The 21408-nt window shown below is 43.7% G+C and overlaps 1 protein-coding gene across 1 annotated transcript in view; it reads right to left on the bottom strand.

Annotated features, from left to right (window-relative positions):
* LOC139386512 (3',5'-cyclic-AMP phosphodiesterase 4B-like) overlaps positions 1–21089 on the bottom strand; it is a 92780-nt gene extending 71691 nt beyond the window's left edge. Inside the window, exons 1-2 of the mRNA XM_071132091.1 lie at positions 21007–21089; positions 5240–5466 (exon numbers count right to left, since the gene is read on the bottom strand). Of these exons, the coding sequence (XP_070988192.1) occupies positions 5240–5466; positions 21007–21048 (269 nt within the window). The 5' untranslated portion in view covers positions 21049–21089. The remainder of the gene's footprint in view (positions 1–5239; positions 5467–21006) is intronic.
* Positions 21090–21408: the final 319 nt, after the last annotated feature.

Below are 21408 nucleotides of genomic sequence, written 5' to 3'. Positions count from 1 at the left end.
GGGATGACGTACTCTGCAGTGTGACCAGAGATGTGGAGTAGAGGGGAGTAGGGAGTAGGACAGGGTAGGAGACACTCAGTAAAGGGTCATGGGCCTTGGGCCAAACACAGCCAAAGGGATGGAATGATGACATGGAATGATGTCCAACTATTCTAAACCTTTGAATTCACTTTTAGAAACACCATATTTGCGCAATGCTGGCCGGTAGCCTATAGCCTAGTTTGTAAGTTAATTCAGCCTTAAAGACGCTCTTATATTCCCATGCCCTAATCATAGTCAACACAAATAGATTTTGTAATATGAATGGGTTAAAACATTAGAAAATTATTTTCCCCCAAATGAAAAAAGTGCATAGCTTGGCCGCTGTGTTAAAAAAAAAGAGCTTTTTCTCGAATTCATTGATGATCAGATACTTCAGTTTTAACTGCCTCTGTTGCACTACATTTTTACAGTTGACAGACAATATTAGTACTGTTATACTAGCTAGCAAACAATGTAACAAAAGTATAATTTCAGATTAGAACAATATTCCAATAGGCTCTGCATTTCAGGAAACACAGTAGCAAATACTGTACCTTTTTGTGCACTGTTAAATTATTTAGCTATTTATTAAACAACTTATGTCTTGAAGAAAACTCTGTTAATTCCACAGCCCTCACTGGCTTTTATACATTTGAAACGTGAGGTTGTCGACGACAGTTGCTATTAGTGACGTGCAGTTCACAAACAATTTCTTTTTTTAACAAGTTAAGTTTTAATGTCAAGTGCACAAGTACAGTGAAATGCCTTTCTTGCAAGCTACAAGTCCAATAATCTAGTAATCAATATCAATGTAGCACTAAAAAAAAACACGAGGTAGAACAAAAATACACAAGAAATAAAATTAAGAAAGAAGAACGAGAAAGTAAGAAGCTACAGTTGAAGTCGGAAGTTTACATACACCTTAGCCAAACACATTTAAACTCAGTTTTTCACAATTGCTGAAATTTATTCCTAGTAAAAATTCCCTGTCTTAGGTCAGTTAGGATCACCACTTTATTTTAAGAATGTGAAATGTCAGAATAATAGTAGAGATAATTATTTATTTCAGCTTTTATTTCTTTCTTTACATTCCCAGCGGGTCAGAAGTGTACATACACTCAATTAGTATTTGGTAGCATTGCCTTAAAATGGTTTAAATTGGGTCAAATGTTTTGGGTAGCCTTCCACAAGCTTCCCACAATAAGTTGGGTGAATTTTGGCCCATTCCTCCTGACAGAGCTGGTGTAACTGAGTCAGGTTTGAAGGCCTCCTTGCTCGCACACACTTTTTCAGTTCTGCCCACAAATGTTCTATAGGATTGAGGTCAGGGCTTTGTGATGACCACTCCAATACCTTGACTTTGTTAACCTTAACCCATTTTGCCACAACTTTGGAAGTATGCTTGGGGTCATTGTCCATTTGGAAGACCCATTTGCGACCAAGCTTTAACTGATGTCTTGCTTCATGGTTGGGATGGTGTTTTTCGGCTTGCAAGCGTCCCCATTTTTCCTCCAAACATAACGATGGTCATTATGGCCAAACAGTTATATTTTTGTTTCATCAGACCAGAGGACATTTTTCCAAAATGTACAATCTTTGTCCCCATGTGCAGTTGCAAACCGTAGTCTGGCTTTTTTATGGTGGTTTTGGAGCAGTGACTTCTTCCTTGTTGAGCTGCCTTTCAGGTAATGTCGATATAGAACTCGTTTTACTGTGGATATAGATACTTTTGTACCTGTTTCATCCAGAATCTTCACAAGGTCCTTTGCTGTTGTTCTGGGATTGATTTGCACTTTTCGCACCAAAGTACGCTCATCTCTAAGAGACAGTGTATGTAATCCTCTGACCCACTGGAATTGTGATAGATTATTTAACTTGTCTGTAAACAATTGTTGGAAAAATTACTTGTGTCATGCACACAGTAGATGTCCTAACCGACTTGCCAAAACTATAGTTTGTTAACAAGAAATTTGTGGAGTGGCTGAAAAACAAGTTTTAATGACTCCAACCTAAGTGTATGTAAACTTCCGACTCAGTTTCAATACCATATTTACAATGTGCAGGGACACTGGAGTGATCGAGGTACAGTGCATTCGGAAAGTACTCAGACCCCCTTGACTTTTTCCACATTTTGTTACATTACAGCCTTATTATAAAATTGATTAAATATACATTTTTTGCCCCTCAAGCTATACACAATACCCCATAATGACAAAGGAAAAACATGTGTTTAGAAATGTTTACATAAGTATTCAGACCCTTTATATACCAGTTCCTGGAAAATGTGAACTGAAACCATGACCTCAGAATCTGTGACCTAGTCTACAAATCATGTAGTTTTGCTTATTAACATGCTCTTCTTCTCACTTCAAGTATTCACCGGGGATGACATACTCTGGAAACAACAACACCCACAGTATTTTGTTCAGTATTTTTTTTTTCCTTCAAAGAATGATTACAGACATGTTAATAAGCAAACCTATATTATTTGTAGGCTAAGTCACAGTTTCTGAGGTCATGGTTTCAGTTCACATTTTCCAGGAACTGCAATGTATTCCTCCTGAGGCAACCAGAGGCCTACTGTACTTGAATTACCCAATATGCATTTCAACAGTGCCATTTCACACAATTACTTATCAAGGAAGGGGGGGGGGGAGGAATCACACAACAGTGACCAGGGTCTAAGAAATGAAGGTGAGGCAGAGGTCTGACTGCAGATACGTCGTATTCTCCATGCGCTGTAATTTACAAATGGATAACTATTGATATGAGCAAGATAAACAACTCATCCGTTTGTAACTACAAATAGTAATTGTTTTAGATGGTTATTCCTTGTGATCCCTGGAGACGAATGTGACACCAGCCATCTCCAAGCAAACGGAAAATCATATCAGCATGACATGTATTGTGGAACATTTCCACAGTGAAGTAGTCTATAAATAGCTGTGCCGTTATTCAGAATGGTTATTGTGTGCCATCATAATTTGCATGGATAAAATTTGGAGACCCTAGCTATAGGCTTCTGTAGGGCTGAACCTGCCGAGATCATGTACGTGCTTATGTTTTAATTATATACCTGGGCTTTCCTTCGTTTTAGTTTACAATTTGTATCATGTTACATATTAGCTACTATCGGGAGCCACCATCAGCAGTACCCGCATACATTTGGAACTGTCACTTTAGTGTTAGTTTCCTTCCATTTGTAGCTTACATATTGCATCATTCCATTCCGTTGACCTTTCGTTCCTCTGCCACGTCTGTGTAGTTGTTCCTGAGGGTCGCTAGCATTAGTGGATCATATTAAGCTAACGTGCTGCAATAAATTTGGGTCATGTAGCCTATTTGAATCATTATGGAACTCAGACCACACGTAGCAGGTTAAACCTGGGGCCCGGTGCACAGTTCACGACGACTGGACCGTTGTCATACAGTTCCATGATGAGTGCGGACTTAGGTTGATTTGTAGGACTATTGTTCCACCCTTATTGAACACTTTTCCACCTCTAATATTTCATGAATTGAACTTAAATATGACAACTTTCCAGATGAAGCAAACCACTGTATTTTTGATTCAACCATATATTTAGTGCATAAAGGCTCTCCAAACCTGTTTTTTGTTCAATGATTTATGCCTACTTTCCTAACCCTATTTGCCTAAATATTCTACAAGTTCAGAGTATTTTTAAAATTTTAAATCTATCAGTTTCAATGGAGACGAAAATGCACATTTAGATGGCTTTCTTTCATTGATCCCTATATTCTGAACCCGATGTATTCTAATCTAGCCTGTCGTCAAAATTCTAATTACAGGTACACCGTATTTAAAGTGATGCCTTAAGATACATGTAGTGAAACCCCTATAGGAAAATCTGTTGGCCATCGAGTGGGAGGGTTTTCAGTGGTTAAATTAGATGTATTCAGCGCGCAAGGGAACCACGCCTGCAAAGCCCAAGTCTGAAAACCAAATACTGAGAAGTGCGTAGAAAAGGCGTACAAATCCTAAGTCAGAATCGGCCCCCTTGTGAGCAATATGTTTGGAACATCAAATCGCAATAAAATATCAATATCAAATTGCAATACTTATAGAATTATGGTACATATACAATCAAAATAAATATCGTAATGTGATAATGTTGTATTGTGACGTCCTTGGCAACTCGCTGTCCTAACGCACACACAGACATACACACACCTACACAGCTCCAGGGCCTTACCAGGTATGGGCCACAGTGAAGCGCCTGTAACGGCGCTTGGTCACCACTTGTTTACGAAACCGTCTCGGAGAGTTGTGGGGTGAAACTCTCGTCCTCTTGTCCGATTCGGTTGGCCCACATGAGTCTGTATTCTGTTCCGACTCTGTTCGGTCCCCATGGGCCTCCATAGCTAGGATCTTGGTTTAGATCAGAGTCCAGTCCACTCAGTCCCAAAGAGTGGAGCTCAAGCGTGAGTCTACAGCACTGTACCCGCCAGAGAGCTGGTGGACAGAGCAGGGTTCTTCCGACAGCTCTAGTTCGCAGACTTCTTTGACGAGCTCTTCTTCTCACTTCAAGTGTTCGCCGGGGGTGATATTCTTTCCTTCACTCTCCCGTTGTCTCAGGCACCTACCTGCTCTTTGTTTACTTCACTTAAACAATCTCTAACCCACTTTCCCTCTTCCATACAGTTCCATCTCTCTCTCCAGTCAGGGACCACTGTAAGCCCAGAAAGTGATAAGTAGGATGTCCCTTTTAGGGTCCGCCCCCTCTGTAATATTCTTGAGGGGGGGGGGGGGGGGGGGGGGGGGGCTATTGGTGATCACCTCGATTGATGTTGATTGGCTTACCACAACTGTCTGTTGCTCTGTACAGTGACTGGAACTCAACAGTTCAACACAACCTCACTTCACAAAGCACATGAATTAAATAGGCACCGCAACTGGTTTTAGAGCACTTTGTCTCCACCCAGTGGTTGTTGGATGAAAGTGCACTTTGCTGTGCTGAATGTACAAAACAGATTTGCTTCTCTGACTCTACAAACACATAATATACTTCAGCGTAGAGTAAGATGCAATTCAGCAAAAAATATTATCATGGTATGCTATGCTCTACAGATGCAGGAGAACACAGGATGGGTTGACCTCAGGTAATACTGCACAGGTACTGTCCTCCAGGAGTGCTGCCTTAGAAGTCCAGAGTTGCCAACCTCCCAAAACGTTGAGCTATGACCTACGATATCTCACCTGTTGGGGTCGACATGGGTAATGTCGATGCGTGGTGGAGGTCGAAAGGGCAGGCTGGTGGGTCGGGCCATGGCACACTCCTCTGGCGTGCGGCCCAGATCACTCTCCGCCTGTCGCCATGACAACGGGGGCAGCATTAGCGTGCCTGAGTGACGCCTGCGGCCCCGACGAAGGTCCACCCCCGGGGTGCTGCCGAACAGGGGCACTCCCGGAGGCTCCTTGGTTTCCTGAAAGGCAAAAGTTGAGAGATTGTTTGTAGAACATTAAATAGAAGTTAATGGCCAAGAGTAAGAGGCAGTGGAGACGTTGAGAGAATGTTGCTATAGCGTTTAGAGGCGCGGGTTTACAGAATAAGGGTTATAGATAAGACTAAAAAGGCATGGGAAAGTTGACAGAATGTTGATATAACATTGAAATAAATGATGGGTAAGACTCAGTGGAGATAAACAAAAAGGCAAGAGATTTTTTTCTGCAGTTAAGTGTCATTTCTTGCATATTATATTACATCAGCATGCACTGCTTCGAATAAACCCAAACTAGCCCCTATGTCGACGCATTTCAGTGTACATTATTAATTCAAGGTATTACTTTGTCTATTTCAAAGGATGTCAAAATCCTAATATTTTGTCAGTTCCGTACACATAGCACTAGGGGGCACTCTAGGGCCTGCTGGGAGACTACAGTACTCTGAAAACCCAAGATACGGATAAATCAGAACCAAAACTAGAAAAGGAGCCAGACCAGGATTTTCACTTCAAGTCTTTTTACAGATAATCTCTTCCAGCTGGTCACATTTTGGAGTACAGAGCGTACTGGATTTTAAAAACGTCTCCAATGTTTCCCAGAAGATCACGTTTTCGTGGGGGAAATGCATTATGTTGTTATATTATGTTGACCAATTTGACTACAACTCAACACACTAAAACATTTCTGTGATATTTGATAAACACACACACACACAAAAAAAAAAAAAAAGAAGTGTTGTCTACTCAAAAGGTCATTCCAAACGGCAACACGTGAGTTTTATGCAGTGTACAAAACATTAAGGACACCTTCCTAATATTTAGACGTCCTTTGGGTGGTGGACCATTCTTGATACACACAGGAAACAGATGGCACCTGACACCTAAAAGGCACTAATCATTTTGTCTTGCCCCTTCACCCTCTGAATGGCACACATTCCATGTCTCAATTTTCTCAAGGCTTAAAAATTCTTATTTAAACCGTATCCTCCCTTTAATCTATCCGACACTGATTGAAGTGGCTTTAACAAGTGGCATCAATAAGGGATCATAGCTTTCGCCTGGATTCACCTGGTCAGTCAGTCATGGAAAGAGCAGGTGTTCATAATGTTTTGTACACTCAGTGTGTTTGTATATATATATATATATATATATATATATATATATGTATGTGCGTGCGTGTATGTGTCCGTGTGTCCAGAATTATTTAACCCCTTAATAAAGATGAGCAAAAAAAATGTGTAAAATGAATAATACAAATTCTAAGCTATATTGTACACCATTTTCTGGTTTTATTATTATAGTATTCTATTCTAACACAATTGCTCAGAGAAAGATTTTGTTTAAGACGTAATACAAAACATCTAAAAAGATATGGGTTAAAATGATTGGATTCCCTGTATTCAATACTCCCTCACCTTGCGAATTCGACAGACTTTTTTTCTGAAATGTTTTATGAGATTGGAGAACACACTGGGAGAGATTTTAGACCATTCCTCCATACAGAATCTTTCCAGATCCTTTGAGATCCTTCGTCTGCGCTTATGGGCTGCCCTCGGAGACTGAGATGGCCATTGCAAAATGTTGATTTTGTGGTCAAATAACCATTTGTTGGTGGAATGTAATGTCTGCTTGCCTTGCTGGAAGATCCATTTGCGGACAGTTTTCAGCCTCCTGGCAAAGGCAACCAGGTTTTTGGTAAAAATGTTTTGATACTTGAATAAGTTCACGATGCCATTGAACTTAACAAGGGCCCCAGGACCAGTGGAAGCAAAATATCCCCATAACATCAAAGATACACCACCATATTTTACAGTAGGGATTAGGTATTTTCTGCATATGCATTCTTCTTTCGAAAACCAAAATTCACCATTGGTGTACATGGCCAAAAACCTCTACTTTCATGACAGCTGACCATAGCACCATCTGGAGTTTGCTAAACGGCATTGGCACATGGATTGGAACTGGCGCTACGGTCATATGACATGAAAATAGAGCTCTTTGGCCACGCACACCAGCAGTGGGTTTGGCCTTCGAAAGAACAATGGATCAGTATTTGTAGTATTTCTGTGTGTGTTTTATATGTCTGTGTCAATGTTGTGACTTTCTCTGTAATGGTGGGTTGTAAAACATGGCAGTTTCAGCGAGGGGCTCCTGGCAGAGTGAGGATATACATCACCCTCTGTTTTACATTCACTCAGTCAAAGTGTAAAAGAACAAGGGAAAAGGAGGCAATCGAGGAATTCCTAAAACGCTGTCTGTGTGAGTGATAGGTGAGGTGGTGTTTGCGGAGAATGGATTGTGTGTGTGTGTGTGTGTGTGTGTGTGCCCACATCCACTGCATACATGATAACAGGGTATGCCTGTGGAGAGACAGTGAATGCATAAGAGAGAAAGAGATGAATCACGGAAAAGCTACTTCCCTCTAGTCAGCGGATGCTTCCTCAATGCAAACCAATCTCAGCACTGCTTAACAGTCCATTGTAAATTGAATATTTTTGCTTCTTTGCACCCCAGGATCTCCACTTGCACATTAATCTTCTGCACATCTGTCTCTCCAGTGTTTAATTGCTAAATTGTAATTATTTTGCCACTATGGCCTATTTATTGCCTTTACCTCCCTTATCTTACCTTATCTTATATATATATATATATATATTTCAATTTATTTTCAATCTCTTCTCAAATTGTTTTATTCGATTATACCTTCCGGTAACTTGCCTCACCCAATGTGATACGGAATCGCTATTATTTTCAATTTTAGAACACATTCAAGAATCTCCAGAAGCTAACCAGCTAATTAGCTACAAGCTATTTGTTAGCCACCGCTAGAGGCTTTTACCTTCTGCACAGATACCAGTCCTGTTTTTAGCCTGGATAATACTCACCTGTCTACCAATTTCTGACTGACTGTCTCTCCACAACAACGCCGGATTCCTGACGCAATCCCTGGACCACTACTTCTGATCTTCACAGCTCGCTCGCTCACAGCTCGCTCGCTCGCTCGCAGCTAGCTCGCTCGCTCACAGCTAGCTCGCTCACAGCTAGCTCGCTCGCTCACAGCTAGCTCGCTCACAGCTAGCTCGCTCACAGCTAGCTCGCTCACAGCTAGCTCGCTCACAGCTAGCTCGCTCACAGCTAGCTTTCACTCACAGCTAGCTTTCACTCACAGCTAGCTTTCACTCACAGCTAGCTTTCACTCACAGCTAGCTTTCACTCACCGTGGCACCTAGTACCGAAGCTATTCCCTGAGGCCCACCTCCAGGCCTACTCAGCTGTTCACCCGAACCCCACTCATACACGGCTAGAGCCCAAAACTCCACCGGATCCTTGCTGTAAACTCTGGACCTTGGCACCGGATCACCGCTGCTACCGATTGGATATAGTGGCTAATGCCACTGCCACGAAGCTAGCACCAGTTAGCCGTGAGCCAGGCACATCTCCTGGCGAGCAAACTAAATTCCACAATACTTCTTTCGCCATCTGGCTTGGATTCTCTGTCGACACGGCGCCCCGCCGCACCACCACGACTGGTCTGCCGACGAATACTCCATCCACTGTGCCTTCATCCGGCCTCCGTCGGAGCAGATGCTACTAACTTTAAAACGCTGTGCCGCTAGCGTAGTGGGGCTCCCCTGTTCCATCTACTGCTGCCCCCTGGACACTATGATCACTTGGCTACATAGCTGATGCCTACTGGACTGTCCATTAATCACGGTACTCCATTCTGTTTATACATTTTTTATCTGTCGGCCCCAGCCGCGAACTCAGGCTCTGTGTGTAGTTAATCCGACCCTCTCTGCCTAGTCATCGCCATTTTACCTGCTGTTGTTGTGTTAGCTGATTAGCTGTTGTTGTCTCACCTGTTGTTTTAGCTAGCTCTCCCAATCAACACCTGTGATTACTTTATGCCTTTCTGTATGTCTCTCTCAAATGTCAATATGCCTTGTGTACTGTTGTTCAGGTTAGTTATCATTGTTTTAGTTTACAATGGAACCTTAGTTCCTCTCTTCATACCTCTGATACCTCCTTTGTCCCACCTCCCACACATGCGGTGACCTCACCCATTACAACCAGCATGTCCAGAGATACAACCTCCCTTATCATCTGCCTGGGCTTACCTCCGCTGTACCCGCACCCCACCATACCCCTGTCTGCACATTATGCCCTGAATATATTCTACCACGCCCAGAAATCTTTGTCCCCAACGCTCTAGGCGACCAGTTTTGATAGCCTTTAGCCGCACCCTCATTCTACGCCTCTGTTCTGCGGGTGATGTGGAGGTAAACCCAGGCCCTGCATGTCCCCAGGCACCCTCATTTGTTGACTTTGTGATCGAAAAAGCCTTGGTTTCATGCATGTCAACATCAGAAGCCTCCTCCCTTTGTTTTACTCACTGCTTTAGCACACTTTGCCAACCCTGATGTCCTTGCTGTGTCTGAATCCTGGCTTAGGAAGGCCACCAAAAATGTGGAGATTTCCATACCCAACTATAACATTTTCCGTCAAGATAGAACTGCCAAAGGGGGAGGAGTTGCAGTCTACTGCAGAGATAGCCTGCAAAGTAATGTCATACTTTCCAGGTCTATACCCAAACAGTTTTGAATTTCTAATTTAAAAAATGAATCTCTCCTGAAATAAGTCTCTCACTGTTGCCGCCTGCTACCGACCCCCCTCAGCCCCCAGCTGTGCCCTGGACACCATTTGTCAATCCTACAATCTAAGCTAGATGCCCTCAATCTCACACAAATCATCAAGGAACCCACCAGGTACAACCCTAAATCTGTAAACAAGGGCACCCTCAGACATTATCCTGACCAACTGACCCTCCAAATACACCTCCGCTGTCTTCAATCAGGATCTCAGCGATCACTGCCTCATTGCCTGTATCCGCTACGGGTCCGCAGTCAAACGACCACCATCACTGTCAAACGCTCCCTAATACAGTTCTGCGAGCAGGCCTTTCTAATCGACCTGGCCCGGGTATCCTGGAAGGATATTGACCTCATCCCATCAGTTGAGGATGCCTGGTCATTCTTTAAAAGTAACTTCCTCACCATCTTAGATAAGCATGCTCCGTTCAAAAAATGCAGAACTAAGAACAGATTTACCCCCTGGGTCACTCCAGACCTGACTGCCCTCGACCAGCACAAAAACATTCTGTGGCGGACTGCAATAGCATCGAATAGTCCCCGCAATATGCAACTGTTCAGGGAAGTCAGGAACCAATACACGTCAGTCAGGAAATCAAAGGCCAGCTTTTTCAAGCAGAAATTTGCATCCTGTAGCTCTAACTCCAAAAAGTTCTGGGACACTGTAAAGTCCATGGAGAAGAAGAGACCATCCTCCCAGCTGCCCACTGCACTGAGGCTAGGTAACACGGTCACCACCGATAAATCCATGATAATCGAAAACTTCAACAAGCATTTCTCAACGGCTGGCCATGCCTTCCTCCTGGCTACTCCAACCTCGGCCAACAGCTCCACCCCCCCCGCAGCTACTCGCCCAAGCCTCCCCAGCTTCTCCTTTACCCAAATCCAGATAGCAGATGTTCTGAAAGAGCTGCAAAACCTGGACCCGTACAAATCAGCTGGGCTTGACAATCTGGACCCTCTATTTCTGAAACTATCCGCCGCCATTGTCGCAACCCCTATTACCAGCCTGTTCAACCTCTCTTTCATATTGTCTGAGATCCCCAAGGACTGGAAAGCTGCCGCGGTCATCCCCCTCTTCAAAAGGGGGAGACACCCTGGACCCAAACTATTACAGACCTATATCCATCCTGCCCTGCCTATCGAAGGTCTTGGAAAGCCAAGTCAACAAACAGATCACTGACCATCTCGAATCCCACCGTACCTTCTCCGCTGTGCAATCTGGTTTCCGAGCCGGTCACGGGTGCACCTCAGCCACGCTAAAGGTACTAAACGATATCATAACTGCCATCGATAAAAGACAGTACTGTGCAGCCGTCTTCATCGACCTGGCCAAGGCTTTCGACTCTGTCAATCACCATATTCTTATCGGCAGACTCAGTAGCCACGGTTTTTCTAAAGACTGCCTTGCCTGGGTCTCCGAACAACTTTGCAGTCAGAGTTCAGTGTGTCAAATCGGAGGGCATGTTGTCCGGTCTTCTGGCAGTCTATGCGGGTGCCACAGGGTTAAATTCTCGGGCTGACTCTTTTCTCTGTATATATCAATGATGTTGCTCTTGCTGCGGGCGATTCCCTGATCCACCTCTACGCAGACAATCACCATTCTGTATACCTCTGGCCCTTCCTTGGACACTGTGCTTTCTAACCTCCAAACAAGCTTCAATGCCATACAACACTCCTTCCGTGGCCTCCAACTGCTCTTAAACGCTAGTAAAACCAAATGCATGCTTTTCAACCATTCGCTGCCTGCACCCGCACACCCGACTAGCATCACCACCCTGGATGGTTGAGACCTAGAATATGTGGACATCTATAAGTACCTAGGTGTCTGGCTAGACTGTAAACTCTCCTTCCAGACTCATATCAAACATCTCCAATCCAAAATCAAATCTAGAATCGGCTTTCTATTTCGCAACAAAGCCTCCTTCACTCACACCCTCACGCCGCCAAACTTACCATCCTACCAATCCTCGACTTCGGCGATGTCATCTACAAAATGGCTTCCAATACTCTACTCAGCAAACTGAATGCAGTTTATCACAATGCCATCCGCTGTTACTAAAGCACCTTATACCACCCACCACTGCGACCTGTATGCTCTAGTCGGCTGGCCCTCGCTACATATTCGTCGCCAGACCCACTGGCTCCAGGTCATCTACAAGTCCATGCTAGGTAAAGCTACGCCTTATCTCAGTTCACTGGTCACGATGGCAACACCCACCCGTAGCACGCACTCCAGCAGGTGTATCTCACTGATCATCCCTAAAGCAAACACCTCATTTGGCCGCCTTTCCTTCCAGTTCTCTGCTGCCTGTGACTGGAACGAATTGCAGAAATCGTTGAAGTTGGAGACTTATCTCCCTCACCAACGTTAAACATCTGCTATCTGAGCAGCTAACCGATCGCTGCAGCTGTACATAGTCCATCGGTAAATAGCCCACCCAATTTACCTACCTCATCCCCATACTGTTTTTTTTTATTTACTTTTCTGCTCTTTTGCACACCAGTATCTCTACCTGCACATGACCATCTGATAATTTATCAATCCAGTGTAAATCTGCTAAATTGTAAATATTTGCCTACCTCCTCATGCCTTTTGCACACAATGTATATAGACTATTAAAAAAATAATAATTATACTGTGTTATTGACTTGTTTATTGTTTACTCCATGTGTAACTCTGTGTTGCTGTCTGTTCACACTGCTATGCTTTATCTTGGCCAGGTCGCAGTTGTAAATGAGAACTTGTTCTCAACTAGCCTACCTGGTTAAATAAAGGTGAAATAAAACATGTTTATTCCATGTGTTGTTGTTTGTGTCGCACTGCTTTGCTTTATCTTGGCCAGGTCGCAGTTGCCTACCTGGTATAATAAAGGTGAAATAAAATGTAACAAAAATAAACATTGCTCTGCCCTCCGGTCACCTACTCCTCTTCCTTACTTTCCCTCATCATCCTCTTCCATCTCCTCCCTCCGTGGCAGTGTCATCCCTCTGTCCCCATGCCAGAGTGACATACACCATACTGCTCTCCCCTCTTTATCCTTTCCCTCCAACTCCCTCCTCCTCACCTCTTCCTCTCTTTCCTCATGTGACTCTTCCATCTCCTCTGCTCTCTCCACACACAGTGAGGTGTGGGTCCTTCTGTCCCCTAGCTTGTGTCAGAGTGACATGCATCACACTTCTCTGCCCTCAGGGCAACTCCGAGATAATCTCAGAGGCTGGTCTTGAGTCTAATGGTTAAGATTAGGATTTGGGGGAAGGCAAGCTGATCCTAGGTCTGTACCTAGCCATAGGGGCCACTTCAGCACACTGTAGCTAAGGACAGGGCAGAATGAGCGGAGGGCTTGACTAAGTGTTAAAGCCATTACTATGATCATGTGTTCTATTTACTTGACTTTGACAAACGGTATGTATTACATACCTATTGTGCTGTGTTTTCTCTTCCTAAAACAAGTGTGAGCATAAACATTTGAGATTTTACTGTATCACAAACTCTACTACTGGGGTGTTATTGGATAGGCTAGTGCAATTTGCACTAGTGCCATAAGACTGTAGTCTCTCTCGTTCTCTCCCTCTACCTTCTGTCCTCTCTCCAACACCTCCTGCTGAGTTCACAAGACCAGCAGTCCACAACTCTGTGACCCAGTAAAGATGCATGTGGAGAGCGAGACAGCCAGAGGGGGAAGAGAGAGAAATACATGGCAAGACTAACACGGAGAGAGAAAGGGAAAGAACACCAGGATTCAGCTAGACAGACAAACACAGGGGGAAAGATAGTTTTTCTAACACATGGGAATATAGAGACTAAAATAAGAGTGAGATTAGAAAGAGAAGATCTTGAAAATGGGAGGTCGACTGGAAGATATAGAGACAGGCGGAGGGAGTGAGGGGGGGGGGGGAAGAGAGACTGATGAGAGCAAAAGATAGCGACAAAGATGGACAGACTGATGAGAGCGGGCGAGAGAGAAAGAACAGACAGAGGATGGAGATAGCGAACAGCCCCACCTGCTCCTAGTCAGTCCCTGCTGTAATTGACTGAGAGTAAACACAGCACTGCTGAGTCCTCTGGTATTTTGAGGGAAATCTAATTTGTCTGATGTATCCCTGCTGTCTGCAATGGGAGAGTGGCAGTCCAATCTGGCAACCCTGAGATGGGCTTTGTCCATTACGTTTCACGTGTCAAATAAGTGCCGTCATAACAGGACATTTCGATGGCAACATGTCCATGCGTTACAATGTGTTCATGACGTGAAAGGCTTTTTCCTTGTGTTACAAAAGCGCCGTAATATTTCAGTGTCAACATGTCAATATGTTATACACGTATTTATAGTGTGTTTTACCGTGTTGTGTATTCATCCCATGTTGATTAGTTCTCTCCAAGAGCCGGACATGTGTAACTAATTTGTGATAGATAAGCTGTTCTTACTTTGAATTGGAAAAAGGACAGGGAAAAATACTTGTACACAGTGCATTCGGAAAGTATTCAGATCCCTTGACCTTTTCAACATTTTGTTACTGTAAGGGAAAATGTGGGACTATGTATGCTATTGGGACTATGTATGCTATTGGGACTACAGATGCTCAGGGACTATCGATACTGTGGAGACTATTTGGCAACTATGGAGACTAGAGAGGAACCACAGACGATATGTATGCATAGGAGGTCATGACAAGAGAATCATTGGGGATGCATAAGGAGTTCTAAGGGAGATTATTGAGTATGTTTGGGAATAGTACTAAGTGAATGTGGATGAGAGTATTGTGTGCTTGACTAACTAACGGAGCAGGGGTTTAGCCTCGGTGTGAGAGCTGTGTGAGTGTGGGATGACGTGTTAAGCTGGAAGTTTTTCCCCCCAAAAGAGTTCAAGAAAGGGATTAAGCATGGGAAACGGAAATAGTAAGAGTAGGATGGAGGATACTATATAAAGCTGTAAGAAGAATGATGGTGAAGCATGTGGAGCCGGAGAAGAAAAAAAGAGGAAGAAGAAAAAAAGAAAGCCTGGCTGGCCTTTCATCATCCATGGGGCCCCCACCCCGGGGCCCCCACCCCCTTGTATCCACCTCTGCCAAATCTTCCACCAGCAGACGGAGATGGTGGGCCCCCCCCATAACCTAGATGGGGGTTGGGCCTGTGTCAGGTGGAGGAGCCATGGGATTAGGAGCTGTTGAAGGAGCTGTAGAAGTTGCTGGAGCTGAAGACAGAAAGCTAAAAGCAAAAACAAGGACCAGAGCGAACGAGCAGAGAGGAACAGAGAGGGAGAGACTGGATTTGCTACAACTGTGGGAAGTTAGGGCATCTTTCAAGGCACTGTCCTGGAGCAGGAGAAGCACAAGGAGAGTGGCCGTCCTCACGTGCACAACCCATTTGGAAGAGGAGGTGGACGAGCGGGCTACCAAGCAAAGGATGAGGCGGAAACAGAAGAAGAAACTTGTGAAAAAAAATAATGAAGAACCAGAATGTCAAATGCTAAAATTGACCACCTTGTCAACCCTGCAAGGAATGGAGGAAGACATTGTTGAGTATTGTGTCACCCTTGCAGTGTTCTTTGAACTTGGCAGGTGGAGCGGAGCACTGTTTGAGCCCAGGTGATTTCGTGGTGGTCAAAGGGTTCAGGAGAAAGAGTTGGAAAGACCGCCGTTAGAGAGAGCCGTACCAAGTTCTTTTGACCACCCCAACTGTGGTCAAGGTTGCTGAAAAGAGAAACCTGGATCCACTTGTCGCACGGCAGACGAGTTCCCGATCCAGCAAAAGATTGGGCCTCGCCAGTTCCAGTGGTGCAGTGTGGCCCTTCTCTGCTTTAGCACAGGTGTGCTAATAAAAACAGTAGGCTGTGCTCTTGTGTGAAACCTGACAGAGGTTAGAAGGAGTCCTGAGCGAAAGGGACTGACGCTGGCCCGGAGTAGAGGTCCAGAAGTAGATGTTCATCGGAGAAGGAGAGCCCTGCTGGGCCCTCATAACCACGAGGACAATCTGTTCCTCTCTAGAGCAGAAATGGTTCCCTGAACTGCCCCTGAACTGGCTGTACTGTTGGGTGTGTTGTGACCGCTATGAGAACCGTTCCAAACGATAAGAGTCTGAAGGCTCTGTTTAGAGACGACAAACTTCCTGGAATGAGGAGAGATAAGAGTTCTCTAGCTGACGTTACACACTCCAGCACCTGCCTCCAGGTTCTTTGATGTATATTTTTCCTGGTTATGGAGTTGCATGTACGCTAGACCAAATTCATGATAATCGCTAAACACGTGGAGAAAATTGCCAATGCTACTCGAAATGTCCTGGAAAAATTGAATGACGAACTGAAAGAATTGCATAAATTGGCTCTGTAAAACAGAGAGGCCCGTGACTATCTTTTGGGGCACTTGTGCAATAATTGGAGATGAGTGTTGCACTTTTGTACTCTAATGTTACCGATCTGGCTGAATACATTGCCACCGTGGCAAAGAACAATCCCTCACAGCCAGAGTGGACGCTTGCAACTTGGTTGAAATCCCTGTTTGAAAGATGGGGATCCCAAATTGCCCAATGGGCTGCAGCGTGTGTTTTTTTTTTAACTTAGTCTGTCTAATTGTATTACTAACATGTTGTAAGGCTATTTGTAACTCCCTAGCTGATAAGGTTTCGGCAGCCATTATGTTTAATGCTCCTCAAGTGGATGGTGAAACTGATGAGCTGCCGACGCTGGATGAGGTTCCTTTTCCCCCTGTAGATAAGGACAATGAGTGAGAATTGAAAGTAGTTTTTGTTTGACAAGTTTGGAAGGCCCTTGCGGATTTGTTTTAAAAAAAAAAATCTATATTTTATGTTTTGACTAGTCTCAGGGACAGTTGGTGCAGAACAGATGTCACTGCAACCCGATTGTGGTAAGACCTATGTAAACAATGGTTCATCATTGAGAGATTTAGTCACCTCTGAGTCTACAGTGTATTTGTGTGTATTTTAGATCGTAAAACCCAGAGTGAAGGGTTTGAAAGGATGAAGTGTCTGATTTTATATGTTCATTTCACTTACTTTAATAAACATATTTTGATAGAACCTCCTTTGATAGAAGCTATAATCTAATGCTTACCTTAACATTTTATGATAATTATCACAGAGTGATAAGAGGCAATGTGAGGGAAAATGTTCTGTTTGTGTATCAAATCAAAGCTACGTTCTAATAACCAATTAGAAAAGTTCATGCAGGTGTCTGACTGATCGTGTACGGAGGAATCCTCACTATCATTAATAGGCAACATGGCAGTACGCCCAGAACATTGCTATGGGAACAGAGGCATCTCAGTTTCAAGGTCTCAACTTGGAGAGGAAGTCTCGTGAGGCATTGGTCAGTCACATGCAGGAGCCAACGTTAATGACGAATTATGATTAATTTAAAATCATGCAAATATGTCTGTGTAAGCGGTATAAGAGAACGGAAGGGACCGCCCCGGTGAAACTCCCGATCGACATGTGTACTTGGTGCCTTGAGTTGGGTGGACCCTCTCCAGCGAGCTGATAATAAAGAATGATTAGTTTAAGATTGACTTCGAGAGTCCCCCGTGTAGAGTTTCCACAACATTATCTTACAGCGTTATTCTAAAATATATATATATATATATTTTTTAAATCCCATTAATTCATCTACACCCTGTTAATATCACATTTACATAAGTATTCAGGCCCTTTACTCCGTACTTTGTTGAAGCACCTTTGGCAGTGATTACAGCCTTGAGTCTTCTTCGGTATAACGCCACAAGCTTGGCACACCTGTATTTGAGTTTCTCCCATTCTTCTCTGCAGATCCTCTCAAGCTCGGTCAGGTTGGAAGGGGAGCGTCGCTTCACAGCTTTTTTCAGGTCTCTCCAGAAATGTTTGATCGGGTTCAAGTCCGGGCTCTGGCTGGGCCACTCAAGGACATTCAGACTTGTCCCGAAGACACTCCTTTGTTGTCTTGGCTGTGTGCTTAGTGCCATTGTCCTGTTGGAAGGTGAACCATTGCCCCAGTCTGAGGTCTTAAGCACTCTGGAGCAGGTTTTCATCAAGGACCTCTCTGTACTTTGCTCTGTTAATCTTTCTCTCTTTCCTGACTAGTCTCCCAGTCCCTGCCGCTGAAAAACATCCCCACAGCATGATGCTGCCACACCCATGCTTCACTGTAGGGATGGTGCCAAGTTTCCTCCAGATGTGACGCTTGGCATTCAGGCCAAAGAGTTCAATCTTGGTTTCATCAGACCAGAGAATCTTGTTTCTCATGGTCTGAGAGTCCCTTAGGTGCCCCTTGACAAACTCTAAGTTGGGTGTCATGTGCTTTTTACTGAGGAGTGGCTTCCGTCAGGCCACTCTACCATAAAGGCCTGATTGGTGGAGTGCTGCAGAGATGGTTGTCCTTCTGGAAGGTTCTCCCATCTCCACAGAGGAACTCTGGAGCTTTGTTAGTGACCATGGAGTTCTTGGTCACCTCCCTGACCAAGACCCTTCTCCCCCGATTGCGGAGTTTGGCCGGGCGGCCAGCTCTAGGAAGAGTCTTTTTGGTTTCAAACTCCTTCCATTAAAGAATGATGGAGGCCGCTTTGTTCTTGGGTTCCATCAATGCTGCAGAAATGTTTTGGTACCCTTACCCGACACAAACCTGTTTCGAAGCTCTATGGACAATTCCTTCGACCTCATGGCTTCGTTTTTGCTCTGACTTGCACTGTCAACTGTGGGACCTTATATAGACAGGTGTGTGGCTTTCCAAATCATGTCCAATCAATTGAATTTACCACAGGTGAATCAAGTTGTAGAAACAAGGATGATCAATGGAAACAGGATACACCTGAGCTCAATTTCGAGTCTCATAGCAAGGGGTCTGAATACTTATGTAAATAACGTATTTCTGTTTTCGCTTTGTCATTATGGGGTATTGTGTGTAGATTGATGGGGATTAGTATGCATTTAACATAACAAAATAAGGAAAAGTCAAGGTGTCTGAATACTTTCCAAATTAACTTTTTATTTTACCTTTATTTAACCAGGTAGGCCAGTTGAGAACAAGTTCTCATTTACAACTGCAACCTGGCCAAGATAAAGCAAAGCAGTGCTACAACAGAGATACACAATGTGTGTGTGTGAGAGATATATATATATATATATACACACACATATATATATATATATATATATATATATATATATATATATATATATATATATATATATATATATATATATATATATATATATATATATATATATATATATATATACACACATATAACTTTTCCACTTTTGTGAATTTCCATCTAGCTGAGGGCTGTTTAATGTCGGTCCTGGAGGGCTGAGACATGTCTGGTTTTCATCCTCTCCTTCTAATAAAGGACTAATTCAGACCTGGAACACCATGTGAGTGCAATTATCTACTGGGTAGCAAACAATTACCCAAGGACATAGAAAATGATGGGCGGTTCAGAACTATAAGAGCTGAAGGTGCCTCGAGAATACCTAGGAGAGCAGAGTGGCCCTGGGAGTTGCCTGATTCAAAATGGTCTTTCTGGAAACTGTGAAACAAAATGAGCTGGCCTGCCCATCTGATAATAAACAGAGCTTTCTTCCATCTGAGGAGTGAGGAGAAACAGATGGGCCTTTCTCTGTCTCTTTTCTCTCTCTTGCGCACACTCTTGGTTCCCCTCGTTTTCTCACTCCCTCCCTCCTTCCCTTCTCTTCCTTGCCCCTCCGTCTCTCTCTCGCTCTCCCTTTGTCACCCTCTCTCCATATCTTTCTTTCCACAACCCCCCCCTCTCTTTTTTCCTCTCCCTCTCCTCCTCTCTCTCTGCAGTGTGTACTGTCGAACACCCCTCTGTTTCTGGACGGTCATCTGCTCATGACTCACTGCCTTCCAGACAGTACCTTCCTCTATTTCTGTTAGTAGTGAAAGGTTAGAGGATCATAGACGGCACACCCAATAGGCTAGGGGAAGCTATGCTTAAGTCATTAATACATTTTTTATAAAATGCCTATGTACCGCTTATGGATTTGTTAAAGACCTTCTTTAGCTACATATGTTGACTTAAGTATTTATGAAATGCTTATGCACTGCTTAAGAGTGTGTTATGACGTCCTAATGTAGGTACTCTTCATTTTTATGTGTTTGGCTACCGATATGGGAGGACCTACTGTACTAGCTGGCCAAAACTACCACACTGGGTTTTGTTGCCATTTGAGAGGGAAACTAATGTAATTTCACGCAGTAGGGTAAATTATTATCCAAGTAATGAATATATATATAACACTACATTGTTGCCAAACAATGACTAGTAAGCTAAAGCAAACTGCTACACCTCCTGAATGGAAAGATGCTGTCAAAACAAGGTGTGAATAATAAGTGAGGTGTGTTCTGGCGATGTTGTAGTCTCTTTAGACAGACGGGTTGCCTCCCTCAATAGATATTGTCAGTGTATTTCACAGGAGGGTAGTTTGACAGCTAATGTTAACGTTACAAGCTTACAACCACTGACTGGCTCTAATACTGCATTCGTGTCATGTGGGAAAATCAGAAACTCAAGACTCATTTCCGACTTGGTTACTCGTTGTAGAAAGATGATACCTCCCAAATGTGAAACTTAGGTATCAGACACAACCTACAGAAAGCTCTACGCAAATAAGTTACAATCATTTTAAAATCAGAAGTCCCGAGTTTCCAACATGACGTGAACGCGGCCTTTTGCCTAGCTATCAGATTCCGCACTGTATCCGCATCTCTAATGTTTTCCTATCGAAACTCGTGATTTGTTGGGAGAATTGTCTGTCTGAAGAGTACCCCCCCAAAAAATGTTTTTCCCCTTTCAAAGTGGCCAAGAAAATCCGACATGATTCCCAGACCTAGTGCTGTTGCCCTAGCGATGCAGCTAATGTACTCACGTCGCCTGGTGTCACCGCTAACACACTCCTGCTCTTCTTCATCCTGTCACCACGTCAGTCAGACACTTTCACTCTTCTTTTATACACTTATCCTCTATCCCTCATTTACTGGGGCCTTCACCAGCACACCTAGCATTGGAGAGGAAGAAAGGGATGGATTGAGAGAGAAAAAAAGCAAGAGAATTAAATTAGATAATCACACACTGTCGTCGGTTTCGGCATGACACAGACATTTTGTGGAATATTCTCTGTTGGATAATTGGAGTGGGTTCAGCTGACAGAGGATTACGCATTCTAATAACAGTGATAACAGTGTTATCACAAGATTCAGTGATGACATTATCATAAGTAGCAGGAAGACTTCCGACACAAAGATAGCACGAAACAAGAGGCTACTCTTCT

This window comes from Oncorhynchus clarkii, chromosome 28 (assembly GCF_045791955.1).
Source record: "Oncorhynchus clarkii lewisi isolate Uvic-CL-2024 chromosome 28, UVic_Ocla_1.0, whole genome shotgun sequence".
In the NCBI taxonomy this organism is placed as follows: Eukaryota; Metazoa; Chordata; class Actinopteri; order Salmoniformes; family Salmonidae; genus Oncorhynchus; species Oncorhynchus clarkii.
This window is presented reverse-complemented; position numbering and strand designations above follow the sequence as displayed.